Below are 21,011 nucleotides of genomic sequence, written 5' to 3' on the forward strand. Positions count from 1 at the left end.
CATCACCCGTCAGTGTTGAACGGTGCCACTTTGTACACTCATTCCTTCTTTCCTGTCTGTTTCTTAAATCAGTACTTTCATTGTAATAAATTCTTATACCTGTATATATTTGTCAATGGGATATTCATTTTCTTTTGTGGAATTATTGCCTAATTCAGTGACTTTAAGTGACTTCTTTCTTAAAACAGGGAGTTGTCTCGTGAGCTATACTGTCAATTTTAATATTTGGAAAGATAAATGAATTTAGAAAAAGAACAGTTCGTGATCTCAGAAATTCAGTTTTTTGCATTTTTCTGAAAATTATTTTTGTGAATGCATTGCTTTCGCATTTTGCGCATTTTGGTATGTTATTTCTTCCCGTTTGTACTGTAGTTTATGACTTAGAAAAGGATTTATACCACAATTTATAAAATATTAGCTTTTTAGAGAACAGTCACAGTTTTGCCATCTATACATTTTGGTGAGAAAATAATCATGGATCAAAAGGCCTTCCTTGTCAACATGTTTGATAACTCTTTAAAATGCAAAGGAGCTTGTAGAGGTTAATTCCACACTGACACTCAAGTGTTTCAGCTATAGAGTCTCTTCGGGTGTGAGGGAGAGTGAGGGAGAGATAACAAAAGGAAGACAATGTGAAACACAATGAGGAGGGGAGTTAAGAAAATTAATTTTCCACAGGGAATGCCTACACACTCACTCTAATTTTTGAAGACATCAACTCTGCACCTCAGTTATCCTCACACACAAGCCAGTGGATGTATCCAAGACCATTAATTCACAGCATTTTCCGTTGTTGGATTCTGCGGAAGCCTTTTCTATTCGACACCTCTAAACTGCATAATTATCTTTTCAGTCTATTAGGCGCATTAGGATTTAACGACACACAGGGTGCGCTGCTATATGCTTTCAGTAGAGGAAGTTAATTGAGAACAGTGCAGAAAGAAATGTATCGTATGATGCTGTGCCCCCTCCAGGAAAGAATCCTGAAGGCAGATGGACATTTTACAGTAAAGAACGTAATGATACCGTATCTCTAATGAAACATTTAGTGTGAGGAAGCTGTGTATTTAAGCTGATACTAAGAAAAAACCCTAATTATTGTTCATGTTGTTGTTGTTGATGATGTTGCCACTCTAGAATCTACATGTAATATGTGCGCCTCGTCAGACACATCACACTGGAGCCAGTCTGCTCCCCAGAGGCACATTATTTAGGCACACTTTTCATACATAATAATAATAATAATTGCTTACACTTATATAGCGCTTTTCTGGACACTCCACTCAAAGCGCTTTACAGGTAATGGGGATCCCCTCCGCCACCACCAATGTGCAGCACCCACCTGGATGATGCGACGGTAGCCATAGTGCGCCAGAACGCTCCCCACACATCAGCTCTCAGTGGGGAGGAGAGCAGAGTGATGAAGCCAATTCACAGAGGGGGATTGTTAGGAGGCCATGATTGCTAAGGGCCAATGGGGCTGATTGTTAATTTTTTAGATCTTACACTTCTATACTCAAAATAAACTCCAACCATTAGTTGCAGGGAATAATTTCTCAAGCTAAAATTATCTCTGTTTCCTAGCATGAAGCTGACATTCAGGAACTGATTTGCTGTAATTAAGCTGTGGCTAAACTTAATTTAAGTGTTTAATTAAAAATAACATAATTTGTTATTTCCGTTGTATTTGATTACAAATAGAACATTTAAATATACCAGTTTCAGCCAAAAGCACTCAATTTTTGGGAAACTAATTAAAAACTTAAAAAGCAGGTGGAAATATCATGTGAGTAAAGGTATGTGAGTTTAGTAACCTAAACTCTAACCTTAGAAAGTCCCAGTGAACCACCCTGACTGGGTGCATCCAGTCACACTCACATATGGGACACAATGTAGAGATCTCAATTAACCAGCAGCAGGACCATCCAAAGATCACCTTCTGTGCCTGACCACGGGGGGACCATGCAAACTCCACACAGGGAGCCAGTTTAGATCCCAGGACCTTCAGTCTGTGAAGCAACAGTGCTATCCACTATGTCAAACCGCTGCTTAAAGATTAAACAGTATGATTTATTTTATCACCATAAATGTTACCATTGTTTAGTGTCTTACAGTGAAAATCATCACAGTCACTGCTAAATGTTTTTATTCAGTTGGCCACACTAATTGCCGGTCTCCTAAAACCATAAGCTGCATCCACACAAAGACTTAAAAGTCAGATAAGCCCACAAGCCAATAAGGATCAGAACTTGCGATGTACAATAATCAATGTATATTTCTGATGTATCCCGTAAATCCCAGCACAACAGAGAGGAATTAACAGGGGGCAAGACCCTGTGTCGGCAGGACGCCAGGCCTGTTGAAGCTACTGTAAGAGGGAGACATTGCCTACAGTAAGACGACCCTTTGCAGAATTGTCATAAGGTGTTTCCAAGGCCTTAACCAGCTGTAGACTCACAGCAGTGAAAATGAGTTCATAATTAATGTGTGCTCTCGTGTTCCATGGGATTTTAATCCCACTGTGGGTTTTTAGCTATTTATGTTCCCTGCAGGTTTATTTCTTAATTACTCTGTCATTTGTACAGTTTAGGTGTAATTCTAGTGATTCAGCTTCTTGATGTACAGTAAGCTACCATTCCCAATTCCCTTCTTAAAGTATTAATGTTGAGTATTCCCCTATTCTTGCAATGGGAATGGGAATTTACCAGCTTAATCTTTGTCACAAAGCTCTTGCAGTTTTGGAACAGTGCGTTTTACTTTTGAACATAACTAGTCTTACCTATTAGAGGGGTGTTAAGTGTATCTCTGTGGTTTCTGCACTTTTTTTAACTTGAAGAAGGTGCTTTACACTGAATGAGATTTTTGTGTAGCATAATTGCATTCCTGAGTTACTGCAGATCTGCCAAAAGTAATTGACTCGTGATTCTGTTCTGCCAGTTATTTTTAACAGAAAATTATATTGCTACAAAAATGAACTGTGAATTTTAAAGAAGCAGCAGTATGCAGTAAAGAACATGCAGTATATTTTAGCTGTGACTTTGCAGTGCATTTTGGTATTTGATATGTCTTGCTGTTCCTAGTTCCATGTCTTCAGTGAATGTTTTGAAAGTATCAGGACTCCTGAGGCTATTTGGGATTCAAATCTACCCAGCTTTTGAGCTTTATCTGCAAGGATGTCAAAGTATACCTTTAACCTGTTAAGGATGAACTTTGAAACCACATATCTCAAGCATCTTAGAGAGCATTATTTCTTGCAGCTGAATCACATACTGTAAGTTCTAAATCAATATTCACTACAAAACATGAAATAGGAATATATTTGATTCCGGCTTTGCCTTGCAAAAATGTTTTCCTATAAGCAATCCTATATGACAGCTTCCAAAGCTGATGAGACAAACGTGTTGAAACTGTGTGATTAAGATAATCCTACACTTCTGACCAATCTAAATGTTTACGGCCTTCTTTCATATGAAGACATTTTTATTTATATTAATTTATATTTTTTCCCTATGAACATGGAGTCTGTAACAAGCTGCCCAGGCATGTTATGCTACCCTGGCTTCTTTGAGAAATTGCTTCCTCAGATCAATCAGATTCAAGTAACCAACTGGACAAGATGGGCTGAAGAGTCTTTTCTCATTCATAACCTCTCTTGTGCTCTTAATGAGAATTCTTAATCTCATCTAAATCAATGAACTAGCTTACTCACTCTGCTCTCCTCCCCACTGAGAGTTGGTTTGTGGGGAGCGTACTGGTGCACTCTGGCTGCTGTTACAGCATATCATCCAGGTGGGGCTGCACACTGGTGGTGGTGCAGGGGAGTCCCCATTACCTGTAGAGCGCTTTGAGTGGAGTGTCCAGATAAGCTGGACACTATATAAGCGCTATATACTGTAAGTGTAAGCAATTATTATTAGGCCATCCAAAAGGAATCTGTCATTGAGCACTTAGTTTACTTTTATTTTTGCTTTTTACGTTATCCTCTAGTCCTGGTAAGAGTAATGGATATTTGTTAAATGTTTATTTTAATAGTTTTTGTATCTGTTTAAACTTGTAGTTTCATGCATACTTTGTGTTCACTGCGTCCTTTGCCAGCAAAAAGATTCCTAAGCAATATTAATTCATCTCCATATTCAGTTATACTGTGGTCCAAAAAGAATTATGAGATTGAGAGTCCCTATTTTATACCGTTAATTGCTTTGCTTGTATTCACCAGCACATTAAATTAAATATCTGTGGACCAGATTCTATTTGATTACCCAAACTGGTTCAATTTCATTAGCCAAATCCCAAATGTAGTTTTGTGGCACTATATTCTATTTAACTACAAATCCTATTTAGTCATTCCTCTAATGAGCTTCTGATAGCATATTATCTTTAATAAAATTTCAGGCTCAATGCACAAAATAATAGGAGTTTTGATTCTCATGAAGCGCACACTCTGTAACTGCTTTTCAACTTTCTTGGAGTCCCAGTTCTGCTCTCTTAAGTTGCAGTGCTCAAAGCTGCTTGGCTTTCTTTGTTAATATTTGTATTGAATTGATTCCTTTGATCTTTATGATAATTATGTCCCCAGCATAATAAAAGGGTTAATATAAATCAGAATCACTGTGAGCAGAAGCTTTCACAATTTTGCAAACCTATTTCTTTTTTTATTTGACACATTCTGCATGCAAAGTAAGTCTGTTTTGTACAAGCCCAAGTAACTGGAAAAAAAAACAAAGCACAACTGAGCTTTGTACTGTTTAGCAATTGGTTTTAGACCATTGCCCCCATTATGTAAAAAAAATATCTTAATAAATATCTTATTTTCAGGAAATGGTCAAACAGGAAGTGTGCTGAATGGTCCTGATAATATTAACATAGAAAAATGTTCACCCTGTAACCACATAACCTGTATTTACATTTTGGATATGAAAAAAGGTACAGCAAGTTGTTTATTTTAAACATCATCTGAATTGTACTCTGCTCCTTTGCTCGTTACCCTGGTTACCAGGTTTTCCATGTGAAAGGTAGGCAGACATGTCTGGAGCTTAGGAGGAATTTGATAGATTTACTCTTGTTCTGTTTTTTCCTCCAGCCTATATTGTGCCTTCAATAAGAACCTTTCTCTGCACTGACATCACACAGCATAGTTTGTTTAGTCATCCTTCAGGTCACTTGTCTGATAGCTAGCATTCAGGTAGCATTGTTGATAATATTTGGTTCTTCATACTTCCTAAATATCATTTAGTTGCTTAAGCAAGTAAGGAAATCATATAATGAGCTTAATGCTGTTTTCAAAATGATGGTTGTAAATCTTACTGAAAGCTTAAGTAAGATCAACAACACATATACCAGTTGCTGGTGCTCTTTCCTTGTATTCCGCTTCCCAGTTCCTTGGGTGAAACTTTCATGCATTGTAATGGAGTGTACAGCACACTCCCCCTGTCAGAAACCACCAGCCTTGGCATATCAACTATGTTTAATCCACATGCATAAAATACAATTAGCTACGAGCAACCTAACAGGCCAGACAGACTCTCGCTTGCAGGCTTTCTGCTGTATGTCCTTACTGCATTCGAGATTGCACCAGCTAACATTTTATTGTTCTTTTTTTTTCTTGCTGTGTTTTCTACAATTTATCCTCACCAGGGGGTCTGCCTCATTGACTTCCGATGACTGACTGCCCTTAACTTGAATATGCAATATACTGTATATAGTAACAAGTATTATGTCTTCAATGCCAGTAAAGGTGTAAAACAATATCCCGCAGTCTAGACAGCCTAATAATAAAAAAAAAATATGTTCTTATAAAAGCATAAGCTATTAGAACCAAGGTGAGCTATAGAGATGTGCATGGGAAATATAAAATACTGGATAAATAATTAATCAGTCAAACCCAGCACAATCAGATAGAAAGATCAAAGTGCAGCAACAGCAGTTGACATTGACCGATAGTGAGTCACTTCCATTACCTTCTGCTTATGTTCTTGAACTTAATGTTAAAATTAAATATGTACTGTCTCCTTTTTTTAAGGGGTTAGAGGCTAATGTTGAGCGACACTCTTGAATATTTTGCTAACCCAGTAATGTGCTATAATTATCGGGCATTAAGTAAAGTGGCGTTTTTTTCTGGTTTTCTAAAAGAATCATTCAAGTAACGGTCACTAAGCAGCGCGTCTTTCAGTTCAGTTTGACAGTTTTTATATTAATGTTGTCAACATTGGAGCAAGATAATTTTTAGTTTACTTTTTTTTAAAAAAAAATTTCATTCTGCGGAGGTCAGTCTTTGTGAAAGAGCAAGGCCTTCTGACGTCTGTTGCAGCGGTTTTGACCGCCTTGTTCACAGAGACTCAGCTTGCCTGTGCCCTGTTGTACAGATGGTTAGTCTGAAGCACGAGGAGGAAAAGTGACTAGCTGTGAGTCATAAGCACTGCAAAAGCATGCCTGGTTTCAAGATGCATCTCAGCCACGGGGTCAGGCGACACCTGTTTGAAATGGTATCAATCTCTTCCTTCCTTTCTTTAATAAAGACTAGGCTGGCATTCTGCTTGTCCTTCTTTTGTGCTTACAGTTTCAAGTCAAGAGAACTGGCAACCTTTAGCATTTAATTTACTTCTGATATAAATTGGTAGGTCTCCTTCCATATTTCAGTAATGTTTTTAATCATTCTGTTTGATTCTTTTTCTACAGAGTGAAGAATCACACTGTAGTTGACAAGAGTGTGATAACTAAATAAGTCCTGATAGTTTTCCTTTCCATGGAAGGTGTTATATTAAATCGATTAAGTATGAAATACTATGTATTATAGCAGTAGATTAGTCTCACTTCTTTCCGAGCCTGGTGCACTGCTAATTTGAAAGTTGTAGTTACCAAACTTCCACTGGGTTTCATCTCACTCTGGTCTTCTTCCAAGACCCCCTCCTCCAGACCAAAATGTCCAATTTGCTACTTTACTGAAATAAGGCATAAAGGAAACAGGTGTTTTTTTATCCCTTTTGGACATTTATTAGTGTCCATCTTTGTACTGTACTTACTCTCCAAAGTGTGATAGTAGTAGGTGTAATGAATACACCCCTGCGTATAACAGGGATCTCAGCCTCCTGGGCTGGGGGGAGGTTTCCTTTAGCTCAGCCGGCAAGTTCCCTGTTGCCTGATGCCGGAGACCCAGGTTCGAGCCCAGGCAGTGAGGGGCGAACGTGCAGAGCAGGAGCAGCAAGGGTGGGAACCCCAAGAACCGGTACATAGGCAGCAGTTTTGAATATCTCCATTAATCCCCCAGTACATAGAGAAGGACAAACAATCAATCGATAAAATCTGACATTTTCAGTGTCAAACAGATATGTCATACTGTGTTTGAAAGGCTTTTGGATGGTGTGAATATCAGGCTCAGAGTACAAGCTACCCAGTCATGCAGTTGAGGACGACACTCTGCTTTCTTTCAATAACCTGCTGCGTGAGACCCTGTTTCAATGAGCTCCAGTAATTGTGATACTAAATGGGCCAGATAGGCTGAAGGCCCTCCTCTTGTCTGCAGCTGCTCTGGTGTCCAGCTGGCTCTGCATGCCTTAAACAAGGTGGCACAGCCACATACCTGACTAGAATAATCTGTTTGGCCACATTTGAAAAGATTGTATACAGTAGTTCAGGTGGGTAGCTGTGTCAGCATGCGTAGGCTGCAAAGGAACAAGTAATAGGTTTATTCCATACTGAAAAGAGAAGAAAGAGAACACAACATTTCGGCCGTGGAGCCTTCCTCACGCCTGAAGAAGGCTCCACGGCCGAAACGTTGTGTTTTCTTTCTTCTCTTTTCAGCATGGAATAAGCCTATTACTTGTTTGTATACAGTATACATCTTGACCGTTTAATTTGACTGTAGACATCATACTGTTTTTTCTCAAAGCTCAGCATTTCCTTATAATTGTTCTCTCGCAACTGGTACATGCTCTAGTTAGAAATGAGAGTTGACTCATCTAGCCTGTCTGATTCTCAGTTGTAGCTGATTGATTGAAAGATCTTGTCCAGCCGTTTCTTGAAAGAAGCCAGAGTATCGGCTTTTCCCAGGCTACCGCAATCATTTCTATAAAGAAGTGCTTCCTGTTGACGGATTTAAATGCACCTCCAAATAGATTTTATTTGTGTCTTCTGGTTTGTGTTTCACTGTTGATCCAGATGAAGGATTTTGAATTCCTGGGTCAGGTTCCCTACTAGTCTTCCCTTTCCAAAATCTAAATGTGTAGGATGTTCCTTTAAACCTGGGGATATACAGTACATGTGTTTTTTAATTGTTTCAGTATTACTGTTTGCACATGAACCTTCTGAACTCAAGTTCACCATTTTTCTGTTTTTCTCTTTTAATTTGGTTGGCTGGGCAGTGAAATTTCACAGCATTCCTCATGCTGTTTTCTTTGTATTGCAGTTATTATGAACAGGACCAGCAGTGCTAAACGCTAAACTGCCACGATTGATAGCTTTAATGATGGTGGTGTGTGGTTTACAAGAAAGTGTTCTAAATGTTTGCAATCATTTTTGGAATTTCTTACCGAGTTGCGGATGATGGATTGCGAGCATTTGCTGAAATAAAATTTTATTTCGATAAAAAGAGCAGTTCGTTTTTCCTGCCACGACAGTTTCTGTGTCCCATTACGCCATTCTGCTGTGACTGAACACAAAACTAAATTTAGCCATCAGCGTATGGATAGATGAAATATTGAGGTATTGTTGAAACTTATATAAAATACCGCTGTGCATTTGATACAGGAGTGGAGCATCATTTATTCTGCCTAGATGGTAATAGAGCCCTTCAAAGCTATTCATGTCACAAACCACATTAGTGCTCCCTCATACAGTGTTTCTTGAACTGTTTCTCGTGGTGAGCCAGCAATTTCAAATCATACTAAAAACAGAGTGGTATCTGCATGTACAGTATGTTCATTATTTTTAAATGTAATTTAAACAACAAAATATTTGACACTTTCATATTTGGCTGATTTTTAAAATTTCCACAGTGATATTAGGCATTAGGAAAAGGCAGAATGACATGATGTGACTACAATCGCTTGTCAGGCTTGTTATTTTGAATTACAGCAGCCAAAGAGAACACACTGCAGCTCTGGCCCAGCTGCAGTGCTGTGTAATCATGTAGTCTTAGAGCAGATTCCGAGAATCCACATCTTGTTACTATATATATAAAACTGCATACAAAGGTTTTGAAATGAAAAACAGCTTTAAATGTTGTTGTTTTGATTAATGTGTGTATCATTCATGTTAGGAACTATTTAACTTTCTTAAAGCAATACATGTCAGAAACTGCCAAGTACCGTATGCCCTACATGTATTGAAGGTTGTAGTGAATAAAAAACACATTTAAAGGATGTTTTATTTTACCATGTCAGTTGCAGTTGGTTAAGGAGCTGTCAGGTGTAGAAATGAGCAAGAAACAATGTAGTTTGTAGGCATTCATTATAACATTCTACAGATGTCTCATGTTATACAATATTGTTTTGAAATTCCCATCTGCTCTCTTGTCAGTACATATTATCTGTCTACCGGGAAACCATAGCTCTTAAACAGGCTTTTTTGGAAGGATTTAAGGTAATGTGGGTATAGTACTTTTGATAAGATGACTAGTCATATGATAGAGAATAGTAATATGATACTGTAGATGACATGACTAGTAATATGAAACAAAGAATAGCCAAGTAGATCAGACATCTGCTAATACTATACTCAAATGTATAGTATTATAAATGTATATTAAAAATATAAAAATATAAAACTGTGCTCATACTGTATATAAATTATTAATGCTTGATCATTTGTTAAAAGCTTGATTGTTAAGGATTTATGTCTTGTCATACGGAACCCCTACATTTAATGGGTACGGCCGTTTCCCAATTGAACTCAGTTGGTTGTGTGTGTGTGGAATTTGTGTCTTTGTGATGCCAGTGTGTCGTGTCAGTTAGCATGGATTTCACTAACGTAAAATTGTTGAACTGTCGTGAGTATCTGAAAAAAATAAAAATCTCAGAGGTTTAGCTGAAAATGAATTATACAGTATGGCATGTTTTTGCTACACTCTAACAATCTACAGAGTCTTACTATCCATTAAAGACTTACAGTAAGTGCTTAGTGATCTGATGAGACTCACTGTCCACCTAGCCAAACTCATCCAAGCAGGTATGATGTTCATTGAGCTTAAATTTCAGAAACACAGTTCCACCAATCTTAAGTGAAAATGATCTCAAATATCATTATAAATAATTATGGGTTTTTGTATGTTTTAACATGCATGTTGCCTTAAGTAATGAATAACCCAACGTGGATTTAGATTGTTGAAAATAGTTTTCTCAATAGAACAAGAAAATTAAAATGATTTAGCATTGTAGGCTATTTACATCTCTGTGGGTTTGTTGAAATAAATACAACGCTTTTCAGTGCACCTACTAGAAGATTGCTTTTAAGACTGTAAAAAGCTTATCCAAACCAATGATTCCATCCTCCACTTTTTTGTTTGTGACAAGTGTTTTGTCCCTTCACTTTAGGTTATTGAAAACCAAGCTTACTGCTATTGTTTCTCTAAAAAAAGCAACAGTAATTTTTTTTCAGTGCAGAGCAATTTTCTTGTTTCAAAATTTCAGATATGAAGTACTCTCCACAACACTGATTTGCACTTTGGTGACTTGCTAATAAAAAATAATTGGAAATGTCAGTCATTTTATACAGTGGTATAATCTGGTGTTGGTTGGCTGGCTAGAGGTGAGAAAATAAAAGGAAATAAAGTCTGGAAGGAAAAAAATGAATCTCTTACTGTAAACCATTTGTTTGCTCAGAGTTCTACAGGACATGCAAGGCTTTTGTGCTTCATGCATCCTGTTGCTTCTTGCTCTAGCTGTAGTGGAATAAAATGGGCTGCAAGTATTATCAGGCTCCACTTTCAGTGCTATGAAGAACACTGTAAGTGCCAATCATTGTTAGACAGCGGGTCAGTTTGCAGTCGCAAGTAAACAAGCAAAGAAGAAGAGGAATGAGCTTGCTCTCTATACATTAGTACAGCTTAATTTTAAGAACGAGCTTGAAGAGAAGAAGCTCTTGTGAAATGAGGACAGCTACAAGCCAAAGTAGCTTGGGAAATTCTTACTTTGTTAGTAATTAGTACATAAAAAAATAAGAAAGGTGATGAATGAGGGGAGGCCACTTGCCCTGTCTGGCCTGATTGGTAGTCAGCAGTTAATTGATCCCAGGATCTCATCCAGTCCTTTCTTGAAAGAAGCCAGGATATCAGCTTCAACCACGTGGCTGGGCAGCTCGTTCCACTCTCCCTCTGTGAGAGACGTGTCTGCGGTTCACTGTTTCAAATGCACTTTCCTCTTCTACCCTCTGGTTTGTGTTGCGCTGCATTGACTGGTCTGTGCATTCGAGGATTTTGAATATTTGTATCAGGTCCCCTCATTGACTTCTCTCCTCAAGACTAAAAAGGTTCAGTTCCTCCAGCCTGTCACAAGTTTAAGTCTCAGAGTGCATCTGATTGTTATTCTCTGGATTGATTCCAGAGCAACAATATCTATTTAAACAATATCTAATTTATCTATTAATATCTGTTTAGTAACAGAAACTGTACAAAATATTCTAAACCCGGCCTAGTTAGTTCATTATACAATTTTAACATAAAATTAAAAAACTAATTGTTTTCCCACATTATCTGTTCCATCATTTGCATAAAAAGGTTTTTAGACAAGTAGCCTCAGGATCATTGTTCCCCATTTTGTATTTACTTTTTGTGCTTTGTATTTACTATACTTGCATAGTGTATTTTTTCCTAACTGCATGCAAAACTCTTCTCTTGTCTAAACATCAGGTTCCAGGTGTTTGCCCAGTCTAGAAGTTTATCTAAATCTTTTTTTAATGTAATTTGCTGTTTCTACAGTATTCGCTAATACTCCTAATATGGCATCATCTGTAAACGTGACTAGTTTACTAACTGTACAGAAATCTAGATCAATGATATAAATGAAGAGCAGTGATCCTAGTACCGTCCCTGTGGTACACCACTGAATGTATCACTCCATTGTTGGTTGCTTGGCCAAAGAACTAGAAGAGTCACAAAGTGGCATTGTGTAGCTCACACAGATTTTCAGAAGTCATCAGAAAAGAGACCCTTCAGACATGCATTTTATACACTGTATATGCTGTAAATACATATTATTATTAAGAGACATTTGCACTGCAATGACATATTTTTATGCCTGAATAAACAGTGGCGTATAGATTAGAGTATATCTCTTCAACTATTTTACTTGCAGCAAAATGTCAGCACACAGCATTTAAAGTGAAATGATATATTATTATAAGGCATAAATCATATAATTTCATGGGGAAGAAGCATAAAAGTACAATTTAAATTAATTTAATTCCAAGCTTATAACCTATTTATTTATCCCAAATCAATGATATTTTAGTATACAAATCACATTGGAAGGATACTTTTCAAGTCACCAAAATCTAGTAAAAACCTTTAGAGTGTTCCTTTTTCAAATCCCTGATGTTTTACAAACTATCTTGGGTGAGGCACTAATCTTGTACCTCTGAGCAAGGTGCTTCCCTCAGATCACAACAGTAAAATATTCATTTATTCAGATGGATCAATGGGTACAAATGTGCATCACTTTGGATAAAAGCTTCAACAAAATAAACTAATAATGGCATTTTCAGAAAGTGTCTTCTAAACTAACTTGAGGGCACTGGCCTAGTTTCTTTTAAAGATATCACTAGTGATAAATGTGAGAGATGGTGCAAAATACCTCCTTCCTCCAATTTATCATCTATTGCGCTTCTGCAGAGATACTGATAACTGGTGATAAGGCCAAATCAAATGGAGCATGAATGTGAAATATCACCAGTTCTACTTGTCAGAAGTCTATTTTGATCAGTTTAGAAAAAAAGGGGAAAGAGAAGAATAGCAATGAATGCTATAGAAGACTTCCATGTACATCCAATATTTAAACTACACTCTCCAAGGCCTGGTCTAAAATTTTAAAGGGCTTATGTCACAGATCATGATTAGCTATACATGCTCCTAGACTGTTTTATACAGAATAGTCCAAGAGCAGGGCTAATCGGGGTCTTTGCAATCACGAGTAAGTTTAAAATCGGACTGGAAACTTTAACTGGTTTTGTTCAAAAAGGATTTTCATTTGAAATTGTCCTCAAGCTGTGATGCTGCAAGACCTGTCGGGAATGGTGCGTGTTTGTCCCCGTCAGTGGGGGGGTCAGTGAGCTGTGCAGTGCAGGAGCAGGGTCTCCGGCCAGGTGGAAAGGCAGATGAGTTAGACCAGCGGCTTCCAGGCCACCACGCTGTGCCTTTGCTACGGCATTCTCAGTCCCAGCATTACGCCACCAACCCAGCCGAAGGACATGAAAAGTTCAGAAACGCATACATGAATTTTAATTATTGCACAATTCTAATATGTAATTACGGCTATTAGCAATAATAGGTCAGGTTTTACCCAGAGGGCAGCAGCAACATGAAGATTTAACATCTCAGTGTAATTGACAGGTAGTGAACGTGTCTGAATTTGAGACCATGTGACTCAAGCATGCTGATCTCCTTTGGTTCAAAGCCCTGTTCATTATAAAGTGGATTAAAATGCATTCTTGCTCTACAAGCCCATAATGTGCTGGCCAGACCTTCAGGCATCTTGGAATTTGAAAATGTAATTTGAATTGCCCTTTTGAGTGTTCATCTGCATCTTTCCTAACACTTCTTTGCCAATAGAAATAGCAGGCTTTATTTGTGATTGTCAAAATGACAAACAGACCTGATTCATAGCATATTAAAACAAGGATTTTAGACATTATTAAAATTGCCATGAAAGCAATGCCTTTCTAACAGTAGCCTAACATTCTTTCTTGATACAGGATAGGAAAAACAGCTGAAGCTTCAAAGAAAGTGAAATGGCATTGTATTGCATACTATAATCCATCTCTATCTGTGATTAAAGTTCACCTTAATTCAAAGGTGCTTCTCATTTTATGTGTTTCCTGTCCTAGATTATGCAGAAGAATGTGGTTCAGCAATCCCTCATTATTTTTCTAACCTTTTATTCCAGACTGAGGACTTGTTTTTAGACTTGTTTTTATAGAGTATCTAGTAAAGTAGCATTTGTGTCTTACTCAGTTACCTAAATCCCTTTGTGTGCTTTTCCAAAAACTTTTTTTAAAACAGCAGAAAATTGAGTTGAACTTAGACCCTAACCTTAGTAAAAGTCATTCATTAAACTTTAGAGATTAGCATAATTGTAAAAACTATAGTTCATAGCATTATCAGAAACTGTAATTATGTGTGCTTCTGTCTTTGGCAAAACATAATTCTTGGTTCCTCTTCCTACCTGTGTGTATTGAATAAAAATAAGCAGAATTTGCATTTTTGCAAAGACCAAAATGCAAATTCTACACTAATAATGGACAAACTGATCTCGTAACTGTATATTTTCTTCTGATTGTGAAGCTTTCTTTCCAGACCTGGGTATTTTCCCTTATTTTTCTGTCTGTATTATACAGTTTTGTGCTTATGTTGGATTTGTTACACTTTAAATATTATTTTTTACAGTATATTTATTTTAGGTGGCTGACATTTATTCATATGAAATTATCCTAATAGTGGATAATAGTGGAATTACTGGTTCTCACAAATGTGGCAGATAAAAATAGGTCTACAGGGTGAATATCCCTTATGTATTTGGTATTTAGCTCAGTCTTTCTAAGCCTTTACTTAGAGCATAGGGAATCCATTTTTCTCCATATCTTTGCAGCAGCAGTTCAGTCTTCCTGCTCATATTAAGCATGCTCTTGGATGCTGTCTCGAAGCTCTTTACAGGCAATGATTGTCCAGATCATCTCTTGCTGTCTGATCCCTTGGCAGCAGAGACCATGCCATTAACAGGAGGAACACAGCATGTGTGACTCCAGACAGCTTTTCATTGCTTCATTGGGTTCTTGCGCTATCAACAACAGTAACTTACCAACATCGCCCCACTACAGAGAAAGCTTGTCTTGTATTTATGGAAACTGAATGCCTTTGGCAGGAGGGAATAATGTAATGATGCTTCCATTTCAAAAGACTACATTGCGGCCAAGTTTTTCTGTAAATTACTAATCTGTAAGGTTTAGTGAACTTTCAGAGCCTCCATACCAATCCATCGGGCAGTTTTGCTACAACAAGCTTCTAAATTATTGAATTGACAATAAGAAGGGTCAACGTACGATACCTATAAGGGTGCTGTTAACATAAAAGTAGTGCTCTGATGCGCATTTGAAGAGCCACAAGTTGAGCAGACTTGCCATCCATAACAGATAATCACAGCATATTTTAACAGTAAAATACATTTGATTCTTTGGAGATTCATTTTTAACAAATCTTCTGCTATATATTGTATGTTAACATCTACTCCATAATTTCTGATGACCTCTACAGCGTCTTACTTCGTGCAGAGGATGTGTTCCAGAAGAAGGGAGTGGAACTCAGCATTAACAGAGGCAATTCTAGCCTGGGCTCAATGCAGATGTGTTCCTACTGTAGGATCTCTGTTACTTACTGTATATACAGTAGATATATATGTATTCTTATATACTGTATGTATGAGTAACATGTCAGGGCTTCATTGGGTATCAGTAATGGCATTGCAGGATATAATAATTACACTTTATACTAAAAGGAGTTTATATTAAAATCTACTATAGAAATCCTTAAAATGTGGCTCTGTCCCAATCCCTTCAGTGGGAGCTGGAGTAGGTTAACCACCCTCACTGCCTTTTCTCCCCCAGCCTGGCAGCAGCAGGAGACCTATGGGTGAAACCACTCCTGCCAGTCTGGCGGGCTTGAGTCTTCTATCTCCACTCTCATTGGCTGAGAGCTGGAGGAGCGTTTTTTTTACTGTTTCTTGCCTTTAGCACAAAAAGTAGCAGGAAGCACAACTCCAGCCTGCGCTAAGTGTGCTGTAGGTACTTCCTCCTGGCCTGTGTGTGTATCACAGACAGACAGACATTCTGCGTTTTTGCAGGTGGAGTACTTAAGAAAATGGCCAGGCCAAAGATTGCTAAGCAGAATCAGCTCTAATAGGAACAGTGCTTAACAAGGCAGTATGAGATTCTCTGAATCACGTTACATAATTTTAATCATTTTACAATCCCAATAATTGTATTATTTTGTTCAGAAGGACATTGCGGTGACGCACGTTTTTGTTGTCATCATCATTATCAGTTTTGTTTGGGCTTAACTGTTAGCCATAACGTTTTTTTCAATTATTTCATCACCTACCTGCCACGTTTGTGCACGCCCACACAGCCATGTGACTGAAATACAGACACAGCCCCCACTGGCCATTCATCTTCCTTATCTCTTGCTGTTTTATTTAATGGCATTGATCTGGTCCACTTTCACTGCATTATTTAGATCAATGAGGCAGATTCTTAGCAGCAAAACGAGGAGATTGATGGACGATGAATTGTTTTCATTAAGAGGACAAGTTTATCTGAGGTCTTTAATGTATTAGATTATTCAAGTCCCTGTTAGCACCGTGCAGGTGGCAGAATAAGGAAGAGTAAGGGAAAACGCTCAGGTCTCATAAAATGACCTGTTTCTGGTTGAAATAAATGGTCAAGTCCATTTTTGCAGTTATCACTGTATATACTGTATATTACCAAACACATAAAGGCATACGCAGATAAAACAATTAGGCTCATTATGAAGAATTTTTAGTTATGCATTTTTAAAAAGGCTTATAAGAAAAAAACTACATTTTTGTTGTGCAGCTGAAAAAAACAACACAAGTTTTATTGCTTGCTTTAATGAAACCTTCATACTTTCATATTAACACAGGGAGAGGTGTCTGGACATAATGGTTCACACAATTTGTTGCTTAATTATATTTTGCACTTTAGATAATTAATGGGGCATTTCATACTAGCCATGCATACTAAAACCCTTGAGTTTTGAACACTTTTTTAATCACAGTATCCATTATGAAAACGTTGGGGTGGAGAGGTGCAGAGAGAATGTTAGTGCACTGATCTAGATATCCTTGTGTTTTCCTAGGAGCAAGGCAAGATTGGTGTCACGTTTAACATTGGAACAGTGGACATCAGCATCCAAGAAACGAGCGCCCCAGTGAATGATGGGAAATACCATGTGGTTCGCTTCACAAGGAATGGTGGGAATGCAACGTTGCAGGTGGACAACTGGCCAGTCAATGAGCACTACCCTACAGGTACAGTAGTTTCATGCATCACATGAGCAACCAGAGAAAACTGTTTCAAATACAGTACTACTAAACTAAAGTTAAACCGGAACAGCATATGCTTTTTATCAATTGACACGGACAGCATTCTGCTTCACTTTCTATAATTGCCTTAATTTGTTTTGTGAAGCAAAGAACCTATTTTTTCTTAGCCCAATTAGATGATAGCAGATGGCCTCTGTGTACCTCTCAACACTCCTTAGGCAGCTTCCTGTACAGAGAGAAACCGTCCAAAAAGACAAATGGAACCGGTGTGTTTTGACATCAAGTTAAAAGGTTGTACTGCAAGGTATTAAAAACACAATATACTGTACCCTATGTGTGTTGGAGCAAATGACTTTTTATTCACTTTAAATGACTTTCAATATATATATTTTTATTTGTTTAGGACCATTGTCATTCAATTCAGGTTGCCAAATCTAGCTTTAGCAAAATGACCTAATAAATATCTGTATTAATATTATGATTTGTGTATGCTTTCCAAAACAATGGTGCTGTGTAAAGTAGGCAGACAATGGAGGTTTTGCTGATATCTGGTTAGTGAGCAGAGCTTTGTTACGCATAGGTGTGTGCTGTTCTGGGGGGGTTCTTCAGACAGTTGTACTCCATGCTTTTCTTGGTTGGGTTCTGTATATTGTTTCAGTTTAAGAAGAATAGGTTGTGATGTCACTGAAACATGTGGAATGGAAGTGTGCAAGTCCTATTCCTAATTGAACTTTTTTTGCTGTTATTATTGTTGCACTGAAGCACTGCAGGTTTGCTGAGTGTAGTAGACAACAGAGTATGGAAAAGGGGGATTTGGAAGATGCTGTACATGACACACATTAATCAGAGCTTGGTTCAGTCTTGTCCAAGCTCCTGAAATTTGCTACTCTGCAATGATAAATGGGTAATGGGGATAAGCAACAATTTATTTTTCAACCCCAAGAGGGTGTTGTGAAAAGTAAACTATGTTATCGTATTCTGAGTCACAAATAATGGCATTCCATAGCCTGCTGATGCATGCTCACTGTGTGTGACTCTAATGTGTTATCAGCGATGCATCTGAGAACCCTTCGAGACAGGTGCACACTTGTGACTCATTTGTCATCCTCCACAGTGTGGTTTCATACTCTTTTAATATAACATTATTTTAATTGTGTGTCAGGTTTCAAGCCTCTTAAAAATGCCTTTGTTAAGTAGATGAAACTATAGCTGGTGACATAGCAAATCTGAATGGTTCACCTACACGAGAAGCACTACCCGTAAGTGCTTTTCGTATAAAATATTTAAAAAAACTGTGCCGGGAATTGCTTATTCTGATATTTGTAATTCCACAGTATTCATGCCTGAGCAACACCGACCATTGTTTCCCCATGAAATTCACATTTCTAGAGCCAACACAGCCGGGCTAAAATGCTGTGCATCCAATCTGTTGTAGCTAAAAGTGTCAATTTTCCCTGCATGTTTTACAAATCCTCCAAGATGTGCTACAAATCAATTCACTCATTCTCTATCCCAGTTGATACTCTGAAATGAGTGGGTGATCAGTTGGCTGTTATACATTAGGCAAAATAAATATAAGCTATGCATGGATTTCTTTCATTATCATTGATTGAAAAACACAGTTCAGAAACTCATAGTCAAGTCAGCATTACAACAGATTATTGCATCGGGTGTTTCTTTGATCTAATGTTATGAAGCTATTATTGGAAAGAGAATTGTCAAGTTACTTTGGAAAAGTCTGTAATTTGTTTTATTGAAACCTGGATAACACCAAGCCATGTAATAATTAAATACTTTCCCACCATGCCAACCATTAGAAACTGACGGAGCACAAAACTCTGTAACCTGCAAAAGGGAGATGCCAGCACATACTTTTCCCTGTCTGTGTCTGGGCTGTGAAATTATATAGGTTTCTACTTTATCACAAGAGCAATTGCAGTATTACATTATGCCTTTCAGGGTTGTTGCTTGACTAAAAGTGTTTTTCAGATACAGTTTACTTAACGTACATTTGCAGCTCATTTGCAGATGGTTGCCATTAGTCAGTAATTCATTCATGACTGATTTTTTCTTCTTTAACAGCCCTGTCATTTCTCCTGTAATTATAGGTTAGTGTACTAGCTAATAGACTTCAGATCAGGCTTGAAATGCTAATGTGAAAACTGCAGATTGTTCCTAGTTCCTTCAATAAATGTGTATGAGATTTAAAATCCTTATATTCCAGTGCAGAGGACTGAAGCACTATGAAATGTACACAGTAAAGTCAGAGTGCTTTGTAGAACATCAATTCACAAGTAGACTTTTTATTTTTACTGTGTAAATACTCTTCAGTCTCTACAGTTAGCATTAGCACTGCTCTTCTGTTGTTTGTTTTATTAATGCTACTTGCTCTTACTTCTAAATGGGTCTGTCATCATCCTTAACAGTGCTGGATTATTAAGTTCTTATTTTTTGCTTAATTTCATTCTTTACTTCTGAACAAAGAAAAGAGTGAGATAACTCTCCACACAAAAAGAAGACACACATAGTCCTGACCTGTCCCTGCAGTGTCACACAAGCAAGTCACTAGTTGGCTCAGAGGCAAAGGTCACCTGAACTCACCCAGCTTCTAGATGGCTGCTATCTTGTCTTAGCCTTGTCACTTGTGCAGAAGAATGTATACAGTATCTACCTCTTTGCTCACCCATGTCACAGTATATCCAACCTCAGTACCTCTGGTATATGTTGTACCGTAGCATTCTGCTCCTGGTGATGAACTTCCAGGAGTGCTCCTCCACCTTTCCCCTTGTCCCACTTTATGCATGCTTACAGCCTTAAGGAAGACAGGAGAGGATACAGCTATACAGTATACCTTATACTGTATGTATGTGTTATACATACATTATATCAGAATAGTATTACTTACTTAGTTCTTCCAGTTCATATTTATTTAAATTTTTTTAAAAGTATGAAAATAAAATGAACGGGCACTCCTTTGCTTTATCAGAAATATTCTTTAAATTATTGCCATACTTCAAATCATTAGGCCTTTTAATGCTGTGGTCATCAAAGCTGTTCTCTTCTGTTTGATAGTTAATATGCAGGTGGTGCAATCAATATGGTCAAAACAGCAGAGGAATTACTGTATGAACAGACTAAGCAAACAAAGCCTCATGTTGTCCAAGCTTGTTTTCATAAATAGGGCCATCACCACTTGGACTGTCAGGCCTAATGCAGTATGCACAGCTTGGCAAAAGGTAAAGCACCAAAGGCCTCCTTTTCTGCTCAGGCAGTGAATTAAACTGAACCACACTCAAGCACAGATGAATTGTTTGTATGTTTAACAATTACAGATCACAGTGTCAATTAGAATGTTGCCAAGTGTCCTTTCCTGTTTGTAAAGAGGCAAAGGCTTCCTCTTCTAGGGTTTACAGGACTAGGCAGAAGCCTGTTGTACATGAATCACTGAAATGTTAGCTCATTTCTCACTTTCTATACATTTCTGAGCTATCATCAGAATGCCTTGCATGTCTCAATGCAGTAGCAGGCTTAAATTGTATACTTTTATGAGAAACATGCCGTGTTGCAATTACAACTACAGGTTCACCAATTCCTTGTGTTTTATTCTACCTACTGTATGTAAAGCTATAAGGATTAAAGTATTAGATTAATGATAAACTGGAAGTCCAGAGCAAAATGAGGAGTATTTGAGGAGTACATGGTATAAATTCTGAGGATTTAACGTACTGCATTATAAAGCCTAGAATTACA

The 21,011-nt window shown here is 37.7% G+C and overlaps 1 protein-coding gene across 41 annotated transcripts in view; it reads left to right on the forward strand.

The window, feature by feature from the left end:
- LOC148653013 (neurexin-3a) overlaps positions 1-21,011 on the forward strand; it is a 386,386-nt gene that overhangs the window by 306,547 nt on the left and 58,828 nt on the right. For all 41 annotated transcript variants that reach the window (XM_088647457.1, XM_088647475.1, XM_088647430.1 and 38 more), the window contains one exon: positions 17,075-17,246. In XM_088647457.1, the coding sequence (XP_088503583.1) occupies positions 17,075-17,246 (172 nt within the window). The remainder of the gene's footprint in view (positions 1-17,074; positions 17,247-21,011) is intronic.

Source organism: Lepisosteus platostomus, chromosome 10 (genome assembly GCF_059453375.1).
Source record: "Lepisosteus platostomus isolate fLepPlt1 chromosome 10, fLepPlt1.hap1, whole genome shotgun sequence".
Lineage (NCBI taxonomy): Eukaryota > Metazoa > Chordata > Actinopteri > Semionotiformes > Lepisosteidae > Lepisosteus > Lepisosteus platostomus.